General features: G+C 30.5%; 2 protein-coding genes across 3 annotated transcripts; one reads left to right on the top strand and one right to left on the bottom strand.

Annotated features, from left to right (window-relative positions):
• Window positions 1-325: 325 nt before the first annotated feature.
• On the bottom strand, window positions 326-3,509 carry LOC127248959 (uncharacterized). The gene is made up of 10 exons (XM_051271560.1): window positions 3,321-3,509; window positions 3,156-3,190; window positions 2,936-2,994; window positions 2,539-2,604; window positions 2,386-2,426; window positions 1,774-1,910; window positions 1,422-1,512; window positions 973-1,044; window positions 769-884; window positions 326-640 (listed from the first exon to the last, which is right to left on the bottom strand). Exons 1-10 carry the CDS (start codon window positions 3,404-3,406, stop codon window positions 519-521), a joined length of 825 nt encoding a protein of 274 aa, XP_051127517.1. The 5' UTR covers window positions 3,407-3,509; the 3' UTR covers window positions 326-518.
• A 4,708-nt stretch (window positions 3,510-8,217) lies between these two features.
• On the top strand, window positions 8,218-14,015 carry LOC127248850 (actin cytoskeleton-regulatory complex protein PAN1). 2 transcript variants are annotated; one of them, XR_007838176.1, is made up of 13 exons: window positions 8,218-8,347; window positions 8,515-8,578; window positions 8,972-9,637; window positions 9,754-9,846; window positions 9,960-10,112; window positions 10,319-10,396; window positions 10,831-10,923; window positions 11,015-11,134; window positions 11,455-11,532; window positions 12,248-12,427; window positions 13,070-13,171; window positions 13,279-13,618; window positions 13,749-14,015. XR_007838176.1 is itself a non-coding variant. In XM_051271395.1 (12 exons), the coding sequence occupies exons 1-12, from the start codon at window positions 8,337-8,339 to the stop codon at window positions 13,510-13,512; spliced, it is 1,872 nt and encodes a 623-aa protein (XP_051127352.1). In that variant the 5' UTR covers window positions 8,218-8,336; the 3' UTR covers window positions 13,513-14,015. The 2 variants fall into 2 exon arrangements, 1 of the variants encoding a protein (XP_051127352.1); XM_051271395.1 differs by having other exon boundaries at window positions 13,279-14,015.
• Window positions 14,016-22,518: the final 8,503 nt, after the last annotated feature.

Genomic DNA, 22,518 nt, shown 5'->3' with positions numbered 1-22,518 from the left:
AACCCTTGATTTGGGACGAATGGAGTATGCATTAATTAAACATATTGTGCTGGGTAATTACATAAAGATACAGTCCACACAAATCATCATTGGTCAAGAATTCCCAACTCTTTTGTATAATGATCAACTTATCATAGCTTGCTTCTCTCATCCACTTAGGGTTTGATCTAATAATTCTACTTAATCAGGCAAAATCATCTCAAACTCCTCTCAAGGGCTCAAATCAAGTGAGATTACAAATCAGCATTGGATAATTAACGCAGTTCACCACCCAGATGAATGCCCCTACCACATACAAAAAATCATAAAAAACTTGGTAGGAAAATATGCCATGAATGTATACTATAGTAAAGGACAAATAACAAATGAGCAAATGTAGAATGATTCCATCAAGCCAAGAACACGCATAATTCTTCCATAAGCGCTACAAAATATATAATTCATAGACAGATAAATTGACATACCTATCAGTGTGCTCAAGATAATGATGCTCTACGTATTGAGGAAACTAAAAACATTTATTCACTTTCTTCGTCGCTTTCCTCCAAGTATAAATGATTCATGTTTCTCTGGAGTGGAGGGAGTCCATCATCAGAACTGGAGGATCCATCATTTGTGTCTTCGGGTTCAGAATGTTTGTCTGAAATGCAAAAGGAGCTAGTTGCCAATTGTTCTCAATTTGTAAGGTTGTCGATACAATGCTTGAATTGTGTTCTAGTAAATAAATGAAGTACCAAGAGCAATCTCGACAGTGCTAGATAAGATTACCTTTTCCTTTAGTAGGGACATCGGAGATTTGTGAAGTTTGCTGCGAGAGCCACTCGTTTTGGACTGTGATCATTTCATTGGCTTTTTTACATTCAGAGTATGCCTTGAGAAGTTCTCTGTATCCATTCATTTGTTAGCATCTAAATTTGCAAGTTCAGAAGATTGTTCACAGCAGTGCTTAATCAAGTAGTATTTTGGTTTTACCTGTTAAGAGACAAGAAAGCATGGCCCCATTTGAATTTGCTAAGCAACAGATTTCCTGTTTCTTTCTCTCCGCTGTTAAATGTAAAGAATGGTGTAAATGTAATCACATGAACTGCTGAGATGAGCTATTAAACTTAATAATTTCAGCATAAATTAATCAACAGAAGGTGACTGTTTGAACATGGTGTATGGCTAATTCTAGCTTGCAGACTACGCAATAATTTTAAACTTTTTCAAAGATAACAAGTCACATAATTTGATACAATAATTAAGATCAAATATAGATTATAATACGAAAGAGAGAATTAAAGCTGCAAAGATACCAAAGATTTGGAATATGCATATATGTATATATTTTTTTAAAAATTGGGTTTGAAGACGACTTAACATTGCATTTATGTTCTAAAATTGAAGCAAAGGTGAAATTATATAAGCTTTAAATTCAATACCATATGATCAATGCTGCAGCCAGTGCCTCCACACAAGATAGCTCACAGGGTCGACCGTAATTTACTGGATTTGCTGCTACCAACCAAGGCACTGTAATTCCACTTGAATCAATGAGTCTACTAAAATTATTGTTCAAAAACAGGAAAGACAATGCAAGAAAATTATGTGTATTCAATATTCTTAGAATATGAACACAGCAAAAAGTAATGAATATGTGATTGGAAAATAGATAGGTCCATCTAATTCTTGATACAAATCAAAGCAACAAACAATGTACATAAACTCAACAAGTTATAAAGACTGCAGCATGTTGCTAAAAGCCTAGAACTAAGAGTAATGTCATAATCATACAAAGACGAGGAGCCGTGCAGCGTAACTTCGTAAAAGGAACATCATCTAAACGTGCCCAAGAACAATCAACGACAGCTAACCCACTCCTCCTGATTAATTCACTATCCTCCTGAGAGACACATTGAGTGCCAGTGGGACTGCAAAATGGAAACAGTGCAACAAATAAACTCATTATATACTGACTGATTTTAATTGCATCTGTTAAAATTTGATTGCTATCATGTCTTTTAACACCAAGCATACGACCAATATGTTTGAATAGGGTTAAGTAATAAAAAGCAACATATATATTTAATACAAAAAGGTAAATATTTGACTGTGATTCAATGGTAGTTAAAGTGGAAGCATCAATTTCCATCATGTGCTGCTCAATTTTCATGCTTTCAGTTTCATATCTTTTCAGCATTGACAAGATAAACAAAAAATGTCTAGAGAACCATTAAACCAACGTTAAAGACAACAGTATTAGATGCAATGTCATTCTCACAGAGATTAAATTCAAAGATGTTTAAGAACTGAACATCTGTGAGGACAATTTTAGAACAAAATATAGATGAAAGCGCAATATTACAAAAAAAAAAAAAATTGTAGCAAAAGGCTCAGTTTGGTGACCTCAAAACAACTCCCCGAAATCCGCTACCAATCCGTAATTCCTACAAAAACATAAGAAACTGATTCAACTCCAATACAACTTTGCAGATGAAGCTAAGCAAAGAATGATTCAGTTTATACACTAAAGATCATGTTAGATTAGTGAATACTTACCTTTAATAACCCAAATCTTGCAAGCTTACGCCCTGTGCATCTCTTTGCATCACATTGGCTAAAATCCTGCTTCCACAAAACAATACATTCAGACAACCAAAAACAGCAAGCAACATAATAAATAAAAAAGGCATAATCACATGTCACTTGTTCAATGTATTAAACATCCGGATAGATAAATTTGAGACCCAGTGATAGCACAAACATCGAATTTTGTCTCAAGAGGCGCCATTATTGCAGTGCCATATCGAGGAGAAAAACGTTTTGCAGTCTCATGAGAAGGGTGCCAACACACCAAATGACTCCTTATCAATACCACCATGGCAATAAAGCAGCTATACACAATCTATTGGGAGAAAGAAAATTCATTGCATACGGTAAATAGGTAATCGCATACCCACATGGCGAGCTGAATAGAAGAACCCCTTTGTTCCTCCTCCTCCTCCTCCGCGGAAGCTGCGATAAAGCATTAACAGGTGTTGCCAAAATCGCTTTTTTCCCCTCAAAACAAACTACTTCGAACTATACCTAAACTACTACTCCATGTCATTTAATCGAACACCTCGAGTGCATGTCGGAAAGGGTCTGAACAAATACATGAAGCATTAATTAATTACCTTGATCAGCCAGCAATAAACCATCAGCTTCATCCCTGATCAATGTTGAACCAGTCACTTAAACCTCAAGGAATGGTAAAAAAAAAAAAAAAAAAAAAGAAGAAGAAGAAGAAAGAAACGGTGGCGAAACGGTGAAGTAGGATTGATTCGGGCATCGGAACGTGCCTGCCGAGTTGATCAGATTGGTCGGGCAAGTTGCGACGGTGATTATCCTTCTTGAATCGCCTCTGCTTCTGCCTGTTGTTTCCCATGGCGGTGAAGGCGAGATACCCTTCTCTCCGACGCTCGTACGTCCAGAACTCAGAACTCTCCTGTAACAATAAGTCCAATTGAACAAAAAAAGTTCCAGTTTGTTGGGCTACCTAAGATTATTTTCTAAAACATATATATATATATATATAAACAATAAAACTAAATGCATTTTAATCATATTTACAATTTATAATTTATTTATTTTAATCGTGATTCATAATTATTTTTATTATAAAATAATTATTTTTATCAATATAATTTTTAATTATTTAATAATTATATTTTATTTAAATTTTTTAGATATACTAATATAGATATTTTAAGCAAAAATAAATTATTTTTTATATTACAATAAATTAATTTTACACTTCCGCCTTTAAATGAATGTCATTTTATATCTTATAAAAAAATATTTTTTAATTTAAAATTTTAATATTCAAAATTTCAAAATCGAACTTCAAAATTTTCAATCATAGCAGTGTGTTCAAATAATGTTTTATTACAATAATAATAATAATAATATAATAATAATAATAATAATGTTCTTATTATTATGATATACAATATATATTTAGAACAATAAAAGTCAAATAAAATATATAAAAAAAATTATTTTATAATACTTTGAATCTTTTTATAATTCATCTAAAATTATAAATATTAAATAAACATAAAATATGTTTTTTTTCTTTTTTTTTAAGCATGGGAATTTTCGTCTAGTAAATAAACATAAAATATATTATTTTTTTATTTTAGGTATGAAAATCTGCCGTCATTATTAGTTGAATAATAAAATAATTTTTTTTAAAAAAATAATAAAATGATGTGCCGTAAGGATGGTATGATACTGTAGAGTGAACTCATGACCGTCTCTGATAATTTACTTAGAGTGCATTCGACGAATAGCAGCTGTAAGTCTTCGTAATTAAAAAAAAAAATGATAAAATGATTGACTTGTATTAAGGAAAAATATATTTTTATATAATGTAATTTTTTAATAATCTGTCAAGAATTATATGAAAAAAATATAATTGGACAAATAAATTTACAATCGAATAACACATTCTCTATTTTTTTATTTTCTTCTAATTTGTCAAAGGTTATTATAAAGATAAATCTTTCATATATTTTTTAAATTAATTATAAATAGATAAATATTTAATTATATATATATGAACTATGCTATATACATGTTTATTTAACTTTTTCATATTTTATATCTTTTACATCATTTATATTTTATACTTATTGATCAGGCACAAATTTTTTAAAAATGGATAAAAATAATTTTTTATAATAAAAATAAAAAAAAATAATATTTTATCACTAAATAAGCAAAAATATCTTTTTATAACAATAAAAAAAAAAGAAAGAAAAACTATGCATAAATTTAAATGACAAATTGAATATTGTATATATTTATATATGTCTTAAAAAATAATTTGTATAATTGTTCACATATTATTATTTTATAAAAATAAATAAATATTGATATTGTTAAAATTAGAATTATAAGGAAAAAATTATTTTTTTAACTAAAATTTTAACTTTAAAAAAAAATCACTAAAACAATTTAAAAGATTGTATCATCAATAATCTCAAGGGATAGTTTGTCTAATAACTATTCAATTATTACCCGTATGTGGTTCCGTACAGTACAATCAACAATTTGTTAAAGTCGTTGGACCTGATTTGTAGGGTATTAGGTTCGATCGGAAGTTTAACCAATGCACACTTTCGAATAGCGATTGCGGGTTCCCACGTCATAAAAAAATAAAAAATATAAAAATATAAAAAAAAAAAAAAAAAGAATTTATTAGTGGAAATTGCAATAGCAGAATGTTCTTGATCCATTTCGTCATCACCAAATAATCTTTATATATGGTTGTGTTTGTTTGGAGGTTTGGATTTTGAGTTGAGATTTGAATAGTAAAAATTTTGAATTAGAATAGTTGTACGATATAATATAAATAGGTATTGATGTGATCTTTTTGAATATAAATTTGATTTTTAGAATAATATAAAAAATAAAATAATAGGGGTTTGATTTTATATTTTTTGGAGAAATTTTTTTTGAATAAACAGTGAATTTTTTACAAAATCTCTCAAACAAATACACCCTATTTCCAGCAGAAAATGAAGGTAAATACAAAAATAACCGATGTATTCGATCAATAGGAGAAATAAATTCTACAAAATAACGAAGGGTGTTATGTTTGGGAGCTTTAATTTTAAATAGTAAAATTTTAATTTGAATAAGTAATATTTTGAATGTAAAATTATTTTTAATGTAATATAAAAAAATAAAAAATATATATTTGATTTAATATTTTTTATGGAAAAAATTATGAATAGTAGAAAACAAATCAATCCACCAAAACAAACACACCCTACAAACATGAACAATATTAGGTACAATCATTTCACCAATCTTATTGTCAACTTAACTTTGTTACTCTTGTTTTTCTCTCGCTTTTTTATTTTATTTTATTTTTGTTCCGGGATAGTGGAGCCTAGAGGAAAAATGAATTTTGGAGCTTCATTCATTTTTCGGTCGTTCCTCCCAACAACACCATGAACAATATACGAGTTCTTTAGCCTTTTTGCTCTAATGTCATTATCATATTCTTATGTAGATGTCGTATATTGTTTCAACGATAAGTACATGTCATAGTATGTAGTCAATTCACTATAAGAAAAAATAAAAATAAATTAAAACGCATCATAAGAAAATAAATTAAAAGTCACTTGATTTGTCATTTGTACATTAGAGACTTTCAAGGTCGTTTTTTCGGGAAGGTCAAAGGCATCAATTCTCTACTCTTCTAACTTAACCTCTCACGGATATATTCTTACTCCCTCGTTTCTTCTTCGTCTTCATCCTCAGTAGCATCCTTTTCAATTGAATTCAATGAATTGCTTTCTTTCTTAAGCTTCTTTCTCAGCCTTGGGATAATGTCATCTTTGTTTTTTTTTTTCCTCAATTCCACCCCGAGGGATGCGATCTCATCCATTGCATTCTACAGTAAATCAAATATACTTTATTTAACAAACTTTCATTAATAGATGATTATACTTCCTCACGTGACATATTGTCTTAACGAATTTTTCTTCAGTTCGACTTATGTAAAATTCCTCCATAACACTCGTCTTTAGTGATAGTAACCGCGATGTTGCCGAGATTAGTCCTCTGCTACCAAGCCATCTAAAGCAACGAGGCACAATAGGTAGACCATTTGCTTTGTCTAGGGTTGCACTTGTTAATCCAAACTTGAAATGTAAAAAATTAGGAATTTCAATAATCATACACAATCTTAAAATTTTTTCACCTTAATGCACAAATTAAATACCTACTAACAAACTTACGGTACATTCACTTAAATAGGTCTTTCAATCTTTAAAATCTCACATATATTTCAATAAGTAATGATGACATGCAATCTCTCAATCATCAAGTTATCAACATATTCTAACAAAAAAAATTGAAATGTAGGGTATGTTTCTTCAAGCTCGGTTTGGGCAAAATCACTGTGCAATTACTGTGCACAGTGATTTGGCCACCAAACCGGGGCACCTGCAAACTGCTGCAGTTATAACAAAAAAGACCTGCAGTGCAGCAGAAAAGCTGCACTTTATTTATTTATTTTTTAATTTAAAATATAAATATAATTCAAATATTTTATTTATTTAATATATATAATTATTATAAGTTAAAAATATATATACAATCTACATGTCATTTTGCAGAGAATAAAATTTTTTATAATACAAATAAATAAAAATTTAAATATATATGTCGGGTATAATATAAATTCATAATCAAATTATACAATATAAATTTTATCAATTAAATTTAATACACATTTATATTATTTTATTCATTATTCACAGTATCAATATAAATCAAAACTCTCCAAACCCCAACCAAACCCAAACACAGAAGAAACAACAAAATTCAAACTCATCCCTAAATTTAAATAAAAACCAAACCAAAACCCAAATTTCCTGAAACCTCCCTAAAGAAACACACCCGTAATAATTTGTAATTATAAAGAAAATATTGGCAAAAACAAACAAAGTATACAGTCTACCAAAGTTATCAATGGTCACAGTATCATTTTTTGTTGTTATAGTCTCTTTTTAAACTTTGCAAGAACATTGATTTTGCTGACGGACCTCTTCTTGCCTCCAAACAATTTTGAAAAGCTATCGTACATAGTACAATAACATTATTAGATGTCTTTGCGTGTAATCGAAGTACTATAGAGAATTTTTCGAGAAACAAAAACTTTATTCAATCCCTTCTCCTACGATCGAAATTCAGTGTTGAACATATTGATAACCGTTCACAAGTAATGCCAAGGTAACTTCACTTCCGGACAATCAAATAAATGCCCAAATAATGTGCGTTGTACAACTTTTAGTTGTTTTTCGTTCATTCCAATTTTCATAAAACAAAAAAAGAAAATTTATAAGAATATACTAATTATAGTTAAAACAAAGAAAATTTTCATAAATCAACAAAATAGATATATTGTCTTAATCAATTTGCCACACATGATTTATCTAATGTAATTTATCTTATCAAACTTAATTTGTTGGATATTTAATTCGATCAAGAACGCACTTGACGAGTAGCGTATGCAATTCTATCTTATAAAAGAAAAAAAAATAAAATAAAACAAACAAATAAAAACAAAATAGATACATCAACTAGCAGCAGCACACGTAAATATTAGCTAAAGCAACAAACTGCTACGAAATCGCTGACAGAAAATGTGGAAAGCGGGTTTCCGTTTTTAAGCTAGAAACGCGTTTTGGTTTTCATTTTAATTTTCCAGACAGTTTCCACCATCATCGTCCCTCTTGTTCGTAGAAACTGCAAGTTCTCACATAGGCTCTGCTGAATTTCGAAAGCCCCCACCAACGATGTTACGGAGGTAATTGCAGATTTGACGCGATTGGAGGCATATATACGTTTACAGTCTATTGGAAAACTTTACAGTTCTGTGCATCTTGTTGCATTAGGGTTTATTTCTATTAATTCTAGTTTTTTTTTTTTTTTTTTTTTTTTTTTTTTTTTTTTTTCGGGCAACAAAATCTGCAGGTCCGTTCTACAGCTCGCATCTCGTGGTTCATCCTATAGGATTCCGTTGCGTACAGCAACTCAGGCATGTTCATATGGAGTATTACGTATATATTAATATGTGTGCGCGCGGTGTTTTAGGAATGCATTGATTTTTCTGGTAATAATGTGCAGTGATTTGAAGATTTTGTATATGGTTTTACCTTCGTTATTGTTGGTGATGCGTTATGCTACATGTTTGGCAATTTGCAGAATATTGTATTTTTCTGATTGTCACTAGAATTTCAGAACCAAATATGTATGTTGTGTTCATTGACGAAATTGGAAAGGGCTGCCCAGCTTATTTTTTTATTTTTTAATCTTTGAAATCATATACAGTTCTGAAATGAGTTCTTGTTTTTAGTTAATCTCATGTGTACATTTTGTTGGATGAATGATTTGCATGTTCATCTGAGGGAAATTTTGATTGGATATGCAGATACCTTCATACCTTTCTTCCAGAAGGGCTTTCTCTGTTTCCCAGAAGACTGGGCCACACAAACCTGGTCTGGGAAACAATACCCCCGAACAACAGAGTTCATTCCCAAAAATTCTAACTGGAGGTCTTGCATTGGGTTCTGTATTCTTTGCCGCTTACTATTACGGGCTTCTTGACAGATACCTTGGCAACTTGCAACCAAGCATCAGTGAAACCAAACATCAGATTGAGGATAACAGAACACAGAAGTTGTCAGAACAGCAAAATCTAGACCATCAAACCAGTGAAACAATATCTGGCACAAAGGAGTCTGATATATCAATTATTGATGAAAATCTATCCAAAAAGGATGACACAAATTCAGGGTTGAGCATTCCTGAAAATTCAATCCAAGCAGATGTAGGCAAAAATTCTCAATCAAAGCATACAGAGGATTTGAAACCCGAAAATATTGAACAAAGAGATATCCCTCAAATCAACCCCTCATCAGAAAATGTTTTTTCTGTTGAAAGGAGAGAGATGCCTTGTGACTCTCAAAGTAATCAACCATCAGATGATATAAATAGAGACAAATCAGCTGAGGAAAATCTTGACATCAAGAATCCAGGTTTAAAGCCTGGCCTCAACCTGGCACAGGGAGAGCAAGCTGCTAAAGATGCACCAGAGGTAAAGAATGGTTTACCATTTATATAGCAGGTTATATATCCTAGCTCTATTTTTGTCTGTTGTTGATAAGCAACTATTTACATTTCATTTGATGTAAGGTTTTCTTGGTTGTTCAGGGAGATGGATCCCAAAAATCTAAATCCTTACTTGATGATTACCTTTTGAGAGAGAGTTTTGATGAATCTAGCACAACTGACTCCAAACTCAAGGTTCGGATATGGCGTTTTAGAATAAATTCAGTTGTTTTATTAGGAGATATTGTATTCTTTCCTGCCGAGAGAACTAGCTCCTTCATGTCTCATTCTATTTTCTGAAATTGAAGGATATAGGGTCCATGATAGAGTATCCTTATGATGGTTTCATAACCAAAGATGGGAAATTGGTTCTTGACTTCTTGCAAGCCATACATGCTGCTGAGGAAAGGCAAGCACAGTTGGATGCCCGATCATTCAGTGAAGAGAAGAGGACAATTAAGGTCATAATAACCTACTACTATTTTAACCTTTAATTTTTCTGTTGATAATAAAACAATCCAAACATCAGTAGCTCATTTAGTTGAATTTTATTTTGTATTGATTTGTTTCTGCAATCATACTCATTAATGAAACAACATTTTCTGCCATACATACAGCTGTATGCCATGTTTATTAGTTTTTGCTAACATAGTTAATAACTATTCAGGAGAAATATGAAAAGGAACTTAAGGATGCTAGGGTCAGGGAACTGATGTATGCTGAGAGAGAAGCCATTCTTGAAAAGGTGAAAAGAAACTTCTTGCCTTTTCATGTGATTCTTTTAGATTTTGCTCCATATTCCTGAAATTCATCTTCTCTCACTTTTTTCCCATCATGACTTGACTAGAAAGTGATTAATGCAACAGTGCAGGTTCCTCATCCTACATATGTATCTGTTTGTTCACTTTTATCTCCGTGGTTATGATGGAATGCATTTCTAAACTAAATAGACTTTCATATTATTATTTCTTTTGTTTTATATAAAATTGAATTACATGGAGTTATTTAAGATTTTAAGTAAGATGGAAAATTGTTTTCATGTTTATTACCTGCTCCCATAATATGCAATTTCACATCAATTTTTGATGTGTGAATTGCTATTATAGGACATGGATTGTTTTCAGAGCACCCTATGTTGTATCAGGTTAATAGTATCTTAACTTTGAGTTTGTAAATCAGGAACTGAGTAAAGAAAGAGTTAAAGCTGCTGTTGCTCTCAAATCTCTTCAAGAAAAATTAGAAGAGAAACTCAAAACAGAACTTGAACAGAAGGTACACTGGATGGGAAGTTAATCTTTTTCTTAAATTAGTCAAATAATGGTTTAGATTTACTAGCGAAAATTATTTAAGTTTCTTTATGCAGGAAAGGGAAGCAGAGCAGAAACAGACAGAACTTCAGGAGATAGCTAAAGCTGAATTATCTGCTGCTATTGCTCGTGAGAAGGCTTCCCAGATTGAGAGGATGGCTGAAGCAGATCTTCACGTATGACACCTTCCATTTTGACTAACTTGTAAAAGTGATCTATTTATATTATATATGAAATTGTCCTTTTTCGGTTGAAGTAAGAATCCTGCACCTGCAAGATTAAATAACAGAATTAGTCAAGATTAAATTAAAGTGACGAAGATAGGGTCCTACAATTATTTATTGCTTATAAAATAATATAATTCAGATGCTGTCTTAATTAACGTAAACTATTTGAGTTCCAATGCTACAATCTACTTTTGTGATTTTGTTGCCTGCTATTTAGCTATGAAATTAAAATTGTACTTCATTTTCGTCTCTCTCTTTTTTTCCCTCAGATAAATGCCTTGTGCATGGCATTTTTTGCCCGCTCGGAAGAAGCCCGCCAGAATAATTCTGTTCACAAGCTTGCCCTGGTAACCTCTTAACTTCAACTATTAATGAAATTACAACTCGTAGATGTGGATCTGAATGGTAGTTGTTTTTCTGTTTTTTTTGCCTCGCGTCTATGTTGATAAGTTTTGGTATATTTGTTTTACTTGCACTTTTTTCTCTTCAATATTTGAGATCATGTATAGCTTAAATTTACCTTGCTATTCGCTATCTAGATTTAGTGCTAAGTCCAATCAAACCTTTTTGTTTTTCTTTGATAACATCACTCTCATACGTCTCTCATAAATTGATATTACTTGAGATTCTCTAATCTTGATGCAATCTTCATTCTGCATTTAGTCACTATGTTTAAGGTGGGTCGTATTATCTTTCAAGAAAAAAGCTTAATAAGTCAATACCAAGGTTTTTCGTTTTCTTTTCTTTCTTTCTTTGTTTGGTAATCATGTGTTCGCTTCATTCCTAACACTAAACCTAGTGGAGGATTGTTTATTTAATAATTACAGATATAAGCTACCCCTTAGAAACTTGTAATCTAGAATAAAGATAAACTTGCTGAAAGATTATGTTGTGGTGGATTCATGAAGATTACAAGCTTTCTTAGTGGAACTGTTTTATGGAGTTGGCTATCAATTGTGCTAGGCAACGAAATCAAATTTCTTAATCTGCTGAGATGTAATATCTTCTTCCTGCTCCTTGAGCTTATCAAGTGATCCTGCTAAACCAATTCTGTTTTTGCAGGGAGCACTTTCATTGGAAGATGCATTATCTAAAGGCATGCCTATTCAAAAGGAAATTGAGGCCCTCCACACTCATATTGAAGGCATTGACAATGATTCACTGATAGCTCTGGTTCTCTCATCGCTTCCCGAAGACACCCAAAAATATGGAACAGATACTATGTCCAATCTGAACCACAAGGCAAGTGATGTTTATTTCTGTGTTGGTTCATGATCCTTCAAATGAATTTTTCAATCCCATTTTACCTTTATTCATTTTTCTTGTAAAGTTTACTCGATTAGCTTTGTGAATTTATATTTTCTGCATACATTTTTTCTTTCTATCTATTTACTTGTCGAGAGATCACCCACAATAAGTTAACTTTCCAAGTGGGGGATAGATAGAATGCAAAAATGAGTGGATCAAGCTGTGAACTGTTATACTAACTTGGCTATTAACATATGAAGTTGCTGCTTAAACTTTTTATTAGTATTTATCTGAAGCTGCTTATAGCTGGAAATAGATCTTTTGAATGAGTTGGAGATGTCTAGAGTGAATGCTAAAATGAAGATTGCAAGTTATCTTGTACACTCTGTTTAATAACCTTGAGAAACAGCATTGACTCAGTCAAAGCATAAAATGTTTAGACCCCTAATCTCTTCATAAGATGGAATATTACAATATCTGAAATTGTCAAGAACTAAAACAAACCAGCAGGTGTGAAGAACTTGTGCTATTTAAAGGTCTGTCTATTTGCTTGTTTGAGTGCACTAGTTTTGAAATTTAACCTTTCAAAAATATATAAATAAATAAAAGAACTGAAATTATCCTTCATTCCAACAGTTCGATGCATTGAAGGGGACTCTGAGGCACTTCAGTCTTATCCCACCCGGTGGGGGCGGGATATTGACACATTCTTTGGCCCACGTTGCCTCCTGGTTGAAGGTATGTCTTCTCTCCTCACCCCTCTAGATCAGAAAGTGAAGCATATATTTGCAATTTCAGAACTTTCTGTTACATTGTTTTTATTCATTCATTATTTCTAAGTCCAGGTACAGAAGGTAGACGAGTCTGGTGATGGTATTGAATCTTTGATACATCGAGTTGAGAATCTGCTAGCTCAGGGGAAACTATGTGAAGCTGCAGATATGCTTGAAAATGGAGTTAAAGGCAGCAAGGCAGCAGAAGTTGTTGATGACTGGGTTAGGCAAGCTAGAAACCGGGCCATTACAGAACAAGCTCTGACTGTTCTGCATTCCTATGCAACCTCTATAAGCCTCACATAAATCTAGCCCGGATGTCCCTATCGGGCTGAGTTTTGTCACAGCATTACTACTATGGAACTTCCTGCGCCCCTCTATCACACAGTTTTTTGGATTTCTCCGACTCTAGGTACCCTTCTCAACTCAACAGCTTATTTTCCTTGTTCCAATTCTGTTGTATTGTGCCGTGAATAAAAGTAAATATTGTTATGAGAGACTACCCCTATTTCTATGTCTGTCCGGCCATCTTATACCGGCAGGTGGTTTCGCTGCAATTGAGCTTGGTCTGAGGAATAGGTAAATTAGGTGTATTTGACAAGCAAATAAGGAAAGATGAAGATTGACTCCATGTTTTTGACGATGGTTACATTGTTCGACAGATCTCGAGGTATGTCAGGATTTATCATGTAAGTTTTATTTTTGAGAGTGACAGACAGTTGATGCATCAAAGAATTGGTTTGCATTTTCACAGCTGGTTTTCTGCTGTTCAGTCCCAATCATTCATTCCCTTCATATTCTCAACTCAATTTTTATACTATATTATGATTTTTAAAGTCATCGTTTTATTTAATGTTATTTGGTAGAATGTCTTAATTGTTAAATGTTTACTGGTAAGATTTTTGTTTTGGGTTTTGATTTTATTAAAAAAAAATTGATTTTAAATAGATGTTTTGAATGTAAAAATGAGTTTTTTTTAATTTTTTTTATGGCGTGGTAACATGCCGTCTCCATCTGAAAATGCTTAAATATATTTTGGAGAAAGAAAGTTGAGAATAGTAAAATCGGGTTAAAAAATTTACACACGTCTTTTTTTGGTTTTTGTGCTTTGAGAGAAATAAGGAAGCTTTTGACATAAATGCATTTTTACCAAAAACAAAAATAAAAATTATCTTAAAATTTTTAATTGGATTAATAGTTATCGAATAAGTGAATAATAAAAAATACACTAAAATACAAAAAAACACACTAGGGAAAAACATACCCATATGTATAAATGAATTTAATTGGATTATTCAACGTTAACACATGCTTGATATTATTTACTAGTATTTAATCATGTTATTCAACTGTATGTCGTGTTTTTTGTTTTTGTTTTTTTTAATGAATAAATGTTTTTTATACTTACATATGAAAAATTACGATAATAATATAAAAAATAATATTTTATGGTAAATTGCTAACATTGATTTAGAATGGATAAAATATATATTATATATATTATGTTAATGTCGTATTTTTTTAATACTGATATTTATGAGAATATTTTTACCAAAAAATTCCATGTGAACAAACCACAATAATTTAGACTTTATTTCTTTGTGGTCTGGATCTTATTATTTTTTATATATTTTTTTCTTTAAAATTATCATATTAATACTCTTTTATTTTTCGAACAATTGACTTCTTTTATACACAATATTTAAGGTAAAGATATTTAATTAATTAATACTTAATAGTAAGTTAGGAGATTATTTTATTATTTTTTATATAATTAATAATATTAATAATTTTAAAATAAATTTAATATATATGATTAAAAAAATTAGAATATGTATTTAATTATTTTAGAAATTATATCGCAATAAAATATATATGCAATACAAATACTGTTATGTATAAATAATTTTTTTCTATAATACAAGTAAATAAACAAAATACGTTTATTTATTTATAATTAATAGTATAAACTAATTTTATAAAAGACTTATTAGAGTTTAAATATAGATACAAATATTTATTTTTTTAAGATATAAAAATAAAAGAATTTTGGGTGGATCTTTTATAATCTATAATGATATATGTTATATAATTAATTATGTTGATTTATATTTGTTAATGAGAATAATTACTGTGCCGATTTGGACGATTTTTCACATGCATTATGTATACAAATAACACATATTAGTATTACACACAACATATGTATAATAAAGATATGTACTTCTTTTAATATATTATAAAAAAATATTAGAATATTATTATGCATCAAATTTTTATTTTTATCCCATCAAATATATTTTTAATTAAAATTTTACACCCCTATTTAAATTCAAAATTCAAACCTCAGCGTTAAATAAAGGGTAAACTGTTTTTTTTTTTTTCCAGTAACTGGACTCTTATCATTTTAATCCCGTAAATGAAGCCTGTCGCAAACTAGTCCCATAAGTGAAAAATTTTCGTTGTTTTAGTCCTCCGGCGCCGGAGACGCCCACGTGGCTCGCCGGAGGTGACGTGTCCGCCAGGTGTCCCGCCAGGTCAGCAACATCTGGCGGACACATGGATTTATTTATTTATTTTTAATCATTTTTTTTTAATTTTTTTAAAATCCTGATTAAAAAAAAATTAAAAAAAATTAAAAAATGAAAAAAAAAAAAAATCCACCTCCGGCGAGCCACGTGGGCATCTCTGGCGCCGGAGGACTAAAACAGCGAAAATTTTTCACTTATGGGATTAGTTTGCGACAGGCTCTATTTACGGACTAAAATGATAAGGGATCCGAGATTGAAAAAACAGTTTACCCTTAAATAAATGGACCATTAGTAACTTTTAATGTATAATAATTAGTAAATAAAGGCCTCTAAACTATTCGAAGTTAAAAACATATTATTATTGCATATGCTCTATGTTAACAACATAGATAATTCCGAAAATTAGAAATCTCTATTATTACATCATATTTTTTTAAAAGGAAAAAGGAGATGACTTCGAAAACAGAGTAGAAGGCTTCAATCAAACAATAAAATAAAAAATTATTGTTATTATTTGATAGAATTTTTAAAAATAAAAAATTAATATTAATATAATTTATTAAAAGAAAAATTATATTATTATAATTTTTGCAATTAAATACTAATATATAGGCTTTATTCCGTTATACTAATATTTTCTATTTTTTATTATATAAATACAAAATTTCAATAAAAGTATATAAATATTTTTTTATATAAAAAATTATATTAAATATGTATTTTCTCTAATATATATATATATATAATTAAATGATTAAAAATAATAGTAGTAATAAACACCCATTCAAGCGCGCACACATTTGTTCGATTCTTCTAATACTATTTTTTAATTGTTATTTTTTAAGAATAATAATAATAATACAATATTTAAAATATTTAATCTAAAATAATAACTAAATTTTATATTTTTAACATAATTTTTCATCCGATATTGAAATAAATCATTTCATTCCAAAAAAAAAAAACTCATTATTATTATCATTATTATTATTATTAATGTGAGGCTGCATATATAATTATATATATATATATATATTATATATTTGTGGTGATTTGACTTGGTACCTGCATATGGAGATATATATACAGACTGAGAGATGCTAGTTGTGACAATATTCTTGAGTAATTAATTAATTAATATAAATTAGGAGGCTTATTAGATGTACGTAGTTATGGTAAGAACACAAGAAGACATCCCTACAGCTTAATTTGCATTCAGCATTCAGATGACAGTATGCTATACTGTCTATATTCTCTACTAATTTGTTTTATTATTTATAAATATATTTCTTTATTTATTTGCCAGCCAAGATAGAGATTCAAAGGGAAACAAACTAAATAAATAAATAAATAAAAACTCATATGGCTTCAGCCTTCACCATTCAGCTTCGGCTTCAACTTCTTAATTATATATTATTAAATTCCACCCTAATTCTTTCTTTATAAAACTGAACAACCTCAATCCATTCCCATATATATATATATATATATATATATATATAAAAGATAGGATGGCTTACTTTCGTAAAATATAAATAAATAAATAATACTTTTGCTACATGTAGATGAAACGATAATTTATATATATATATAAGAAAAAACATACATAAAATATAAATAAATAAATAAATAATATGTTTGCTACAAATTTAAGTTTTTAGGTGAAATAGTGGTTTAATATCAACTAACATAATATTAGAGCCGATAAATTTTATGTTTGAGTTCCACCGTCCTCATTTATTGTCATCTACGTGCAAGAAAATGCAATAAATTAAAAAAAAAAAAAAAAAAAACACACACTATAAAAAAGATAAACTAAATTTTGAATGCTTTCATAATTATTTCTTGATCTTGTAATTTCGGTTCTTATAATATATTGGTTGGTCTTGATATGACTTGTTTAAGTAAATTTTGAGTTTGAGACATAATATATACAAAATCTAGCAGGTCTGTCTTCAACAATTTTTGATAGAGTTTATGACATGTTTGACTAAAGTCGAGATAGCTACTTAATTTTTTTTTTCTAGCCCCAGATTGTAAATCCCACTGAAAATATTGTTGGATCAGTAAATTTTACAATAGTTGCATCATTTCCGCCTTCTTTGAAAGATTGTTCCATCAACCCTTCCATCACCTATATCAAAAGAATAATAAGTTAAAAATATTTAAAAGTTGCATGCACAACATACTCACTTAGTATATCTAACTTGTAAGTATTTTCGTTTATTCGCTCAATCACTTGAAAAATTCCATCTTCTTATGGGGACAACTTGGACTTTCTTTTGCCGTAAAATCTCTTATTACAAAAATACAACCATACCCAATTTCTAAGTTGAAAACTCACTCTCTTGTAATGAAGGTTGACTTGATTTGTGAGTTGTGAACTACGTTGCTCTAATTGATTTTGTTATCTTTGTAGAATTGTTGAATCTTATATATTTATTTTCTAAAACCCATGTTAAATTTCTCATTGCTAAAAAATGACTCTAAATCAACTTAAGTAGGTGGATTAAGATCATAAAAAAACTTCAAAATGAGACATATTAGTAGTAGAATGTATAATCCATATGATAAACAAATTCTACATGAGACAAACAATTTTCGTTAATAGATAAGTTCATTTTTTATAATGCATCTAAATACAATGTCAAGTATGTGACTGGTCATTTCAGTTTGTCCATCAGTTTGTAAGTGGTATAATGTCAAGAATAAAAAGTACGTAACTTTCTTCAAAAGATTTTTCAAAAAGTAATTCAAAAACTTTGTATCCTTATCATTAACAATAGAACAAGACATCCAATGCAAATATATAATTTTTTAAAAAAATAGATTAGCAATGTGTATGACATTATTAGTTTTGATAGGTAATAAATTAGTCACATTTGAAAATCAATCTACTACCACCATCCTTACTCTCTTTGTTTAAGATAATCTTAAAATAAAATTCATATTATATATATTAAAGAATTTGAGTAGAGAGATGACCACATAGTTGTCAATCACGGATAGCGGTGCGTAATAGTCAATCTCTAAAATGCTATAGTGAAATAGCGCTATTTAAATATTTAAGGATATATATATATAAATTACTCCCTCCGTCCTAGGAAATATGGGTCTATTACTGTAGATACGAGAATTTAGGTAAAGTATAATTAGTAAGTAATTAAGAAGTGTATTAGTAAAAATAATTATTGTATAATAAAAATAATTATAGATTAAGATTAAGATAAGTAAATAGTTTAATTAAAATTAAAAATATTAAAAAATATAAAATTTAAAATGTGATTAAAGTGTAGAATCATATTTTCAAAAAAAATGAAAAGACATGTTATGTGAGACAGACGAAAATAGAAAATAAGGACAAATTATGTGGGACGAATGAAGTATTATTTATACAAAATTACAACAAAAATATAGAAGAAATCTATAAATTAATCTCATAATGATCATTCAAATCAATTAAATGTCAACAAAAAATATATGATCATAATATGTAGATACTTATATAAGAAAAACAATTAGATCACTATTGTTTGATAGATAGATGTCTAAGCTAATCAGATTCAAAATTTGATAAAATGGTTTTTCTTCAGTTTCACCATTATCACTTCGACTCTTGTCTAAATATTCTTCATCTTGTTTCTCCTCTTCTCCATTCTTATCCATTATTCTATTATAGAATTCTTTCTCGTTGATATTTGCATTATAGTGTAGAAACAGACTCGTTAGCTCCAGTAGTATCAACAACAACTCCCCAAATCAAATTATCATTGTAAAAAAAACAAACTCATTTTCGACAGGTTGTCTATTTATATCAATTTTTCAATTAACCACTAATTGGAATCATCAGTATCATTCAAAACAATATGATCAATCACATCATTTTTACTATAACTATCTAACAAATTTTGGTTATACTTGATATAAACCAAATCGTGCAATTTATGACTCTCTAATTTGTTTTTTTTTTTTTTTTTCTTGGAATGAATCTTAAAATTAATTAAGATTGAAGATAAATGTTAATATCTTTTCATCTAGATTATAATAAAAATATATATATATATATATATTATAAGTTAAAGTTAAATTTCAATTACTTACGTGTTAAAATATATTCCAATTTATCTCACAACCCAATGAGCTACAAGTCAAGCTCAATACTTCTATGACTAACTTTTACAAATTTGAAATATGACTTCCATAATTCCTCCACCACTCATTTGTCATTCAATTAAATAATAAGATGAATAAAGAAACTATATATAAACTTTATAGGAAAAAAATAGACTTATGATTTAAATTGTAGACTAATCAAGAGCCAATATATGTGATAACTCTATTTTGTTATTGTAGTTTGTATATCAATTCACAGGGAATTTTATTCGAAAATCAGTGAGTAGAGTTTTTATAGAAGAGCGATCAGATATAACAATTGTGTGGTTGTAGACCCTGGATAATTATCACAATTATTTATACTCTTTTTACTGGTGAGTTTCCAGGTCGAACACAAGGATTTAAAGTCATAAATTTCAATGGTAAAAATCTTGGAGAAGCGACGAAGAAAAGAAAAGGAGGGTCCGCTTGGAGCGGGCGCAAATCTTTTACTACTGAAAGCGGTAAATAAAGCAGTAAGGATGAGGTGAACGGAGACGAGCGAAGCGGAAGTGAGAGGCAGAGTTCCAGTGGCAACCAGATGATCGGGGCATGGATGAATCGCGGTTACCAGAGGATTGGGACGTGAATGAGCGGCATATTATATGTATATGTATATGAGCGAATTAGAGTGAATGAGAGGTGCTGTGTCTGAACTGTGCGTTACTAAATGAGTAGATTTCCCTGGATGTAGCGAGCGAATGACGTAAGTGTGTTATCGGAAGCATATATGTATATTATGAAAATGATGATAGAAAGATGTTGTAATTATATAAAATGGATTATAAAGAACTCATCACACTGGTATTTTTGGCCTAGGGGGGATTTACAACAAGATTTCAATGACACCCAGAATTAAGACATTATAAGAAAGAAACCCTACTGTCACTAGGAATTTCTGCGACCTAATAGACCCCCGTCTATGTCCCGTTAATTTTCCCAATTTCTGCCTCATTAGTGGCTTTACCCCCTGATGTTGCTACTATTTTATCAGAATCAAATTTAGCACAGTAGTTAAGTAGGTCGACAAGGCTCCCGCGTACTTAACTACATTGAACTACCTTGAGACCGCTTTTGGCGCATCACAAGGCTTAATTAATCAATTCTTCTCTCGCTCTATACCAGTGATATGAAATTCTCTAAAATTGATTTATATAAGTATGGAAAATTGTGAAAGAATTTAATGTGAAGAAGTGAATGATATTTCTTTATATACTACGAAAGCGCGAAAAGAATTAGACTACAAAGCTGTAAATGAAAGCAGTAATCTAATCTAAGAAAGCATTAAAGACGTGGCCAAGGGAGAGGGAAGATGCCCACTCCCTTGGCCTTTCCTGTGGAGAACTCCTTTACAGGGTTGGAGCTCTCGAAAACAGGAAGACGACGAACGCTGTATGTATGCTGAAATTGTCCAAGAATTCGATCTATTTTACATAAAGATATCCGGCCCTATTTATATCAGGTGTGAAAAGGCGGTTGCAAGTAGCAGTTAGGCAGTTCCAACCGCTGGGCAGTTAGGCGGTTGCTGGTGGTTATTCTGTTGAAGTAGTTGCTGGCCATAACTCCCAGGGTGCCCGCTTCGCTTGCATTTGAAGGGTAAGGGCACAGATCTTCCTCGCTTGCCGGAGAGCAGGAGGGCATCAGCGTAGCTCGGCTCGCTTGTGCTAGCTGGAATTGGAATGACTGTACCGCTGCAGTTGAAGTACTTTGTTGAAATCTGGTTAGAGTCTGCAGTGGTGGGTATCTGGATTGTCGCTTGTAAGCGGGAGAGGCTATCGCTTGCGGCTATGAAGGTGGCCGCTTGCCTCTCATGCCTTAGTGTTTTCGAAGTGTGTCTTGGGCGCTTGCGAGCGAAGGCGGCTGTCGCTTGTGGCGTCTGCCTTAGCTTTTCTGGTTCCAGATTACCGCTTAAGAGGGTAAAAATCGTTAATAGTCTCAACAACGAATTCTGGATCATGCCTAGTGATATAAATCAATATTGTATGCCGATTACGAATTATTTTGATGGTTCTTATGCAGAAATTCAAGTAATACACATTTTTGTCAACCTAAGAATATGCTCATATTTGGAGTCATCAATATGCCTTTGCCTTATAGCTGCATTTAAAGCAAAAACTTCAACACCACTTTTATAAACTACCAGTTGTTTTGTAATCTTATCGACCTCTTCTTCAGAAGTATTCAATCGCTCGATACACTTGTATAATTCGTGTGTAACTTCAAGGTCAAACTCAATGCTTGGATTGGAATAACAAAAATATGGATTTAAGAAATATCCTGTTGCATGTAGAGGTTGATGAAACTCACATTCACACATTCTATCAATGATCTCGAAGACATACTTATACTTTTCTTTCTTTTCCTTTTTTTTTAATTACATCTTTCAATAGTTTCTTTAGCTCTATCAATCGCTTTATATATATATATATATATATATCTCATAGCAGGCTTTTTTTTTTTTAATTGTCCACCAATTTTAACATATGTAGAAGACGATTCAATACCTTAAGAGCATACAAAACATCATTCCAAAATATAAGTAATAATACAATATCATTTGCCTTTTTGCCCTTAGTTTCTTTCGTTGTCTTCAATTGCAACCAATCATTAGAAGTGAACATCTTTCTAA

The sequence above is a fragment of the Andrographis paniculata genome, unplaced genomic scaffold (genome assembly GCF_009805555.1).
Source record: "Andrographis paniculata isolate CXL003 unplaced genomic scaffold, ASM980555v1 Contig34END, whole genome shotgun sequence".
Classification (NCBI taxonomy): Eukaryota; Viridiplantae; Streptophyta; class Magnoliopsida; order Lamiales; family Acanthaceae; genus Andrographis; species Andrographis paniculata.
The sequence above is the reverse complement of the archived record's forward strand: the minus strand, read 5'-3'. Positions and strand labels throughout refer to the sequence as shown.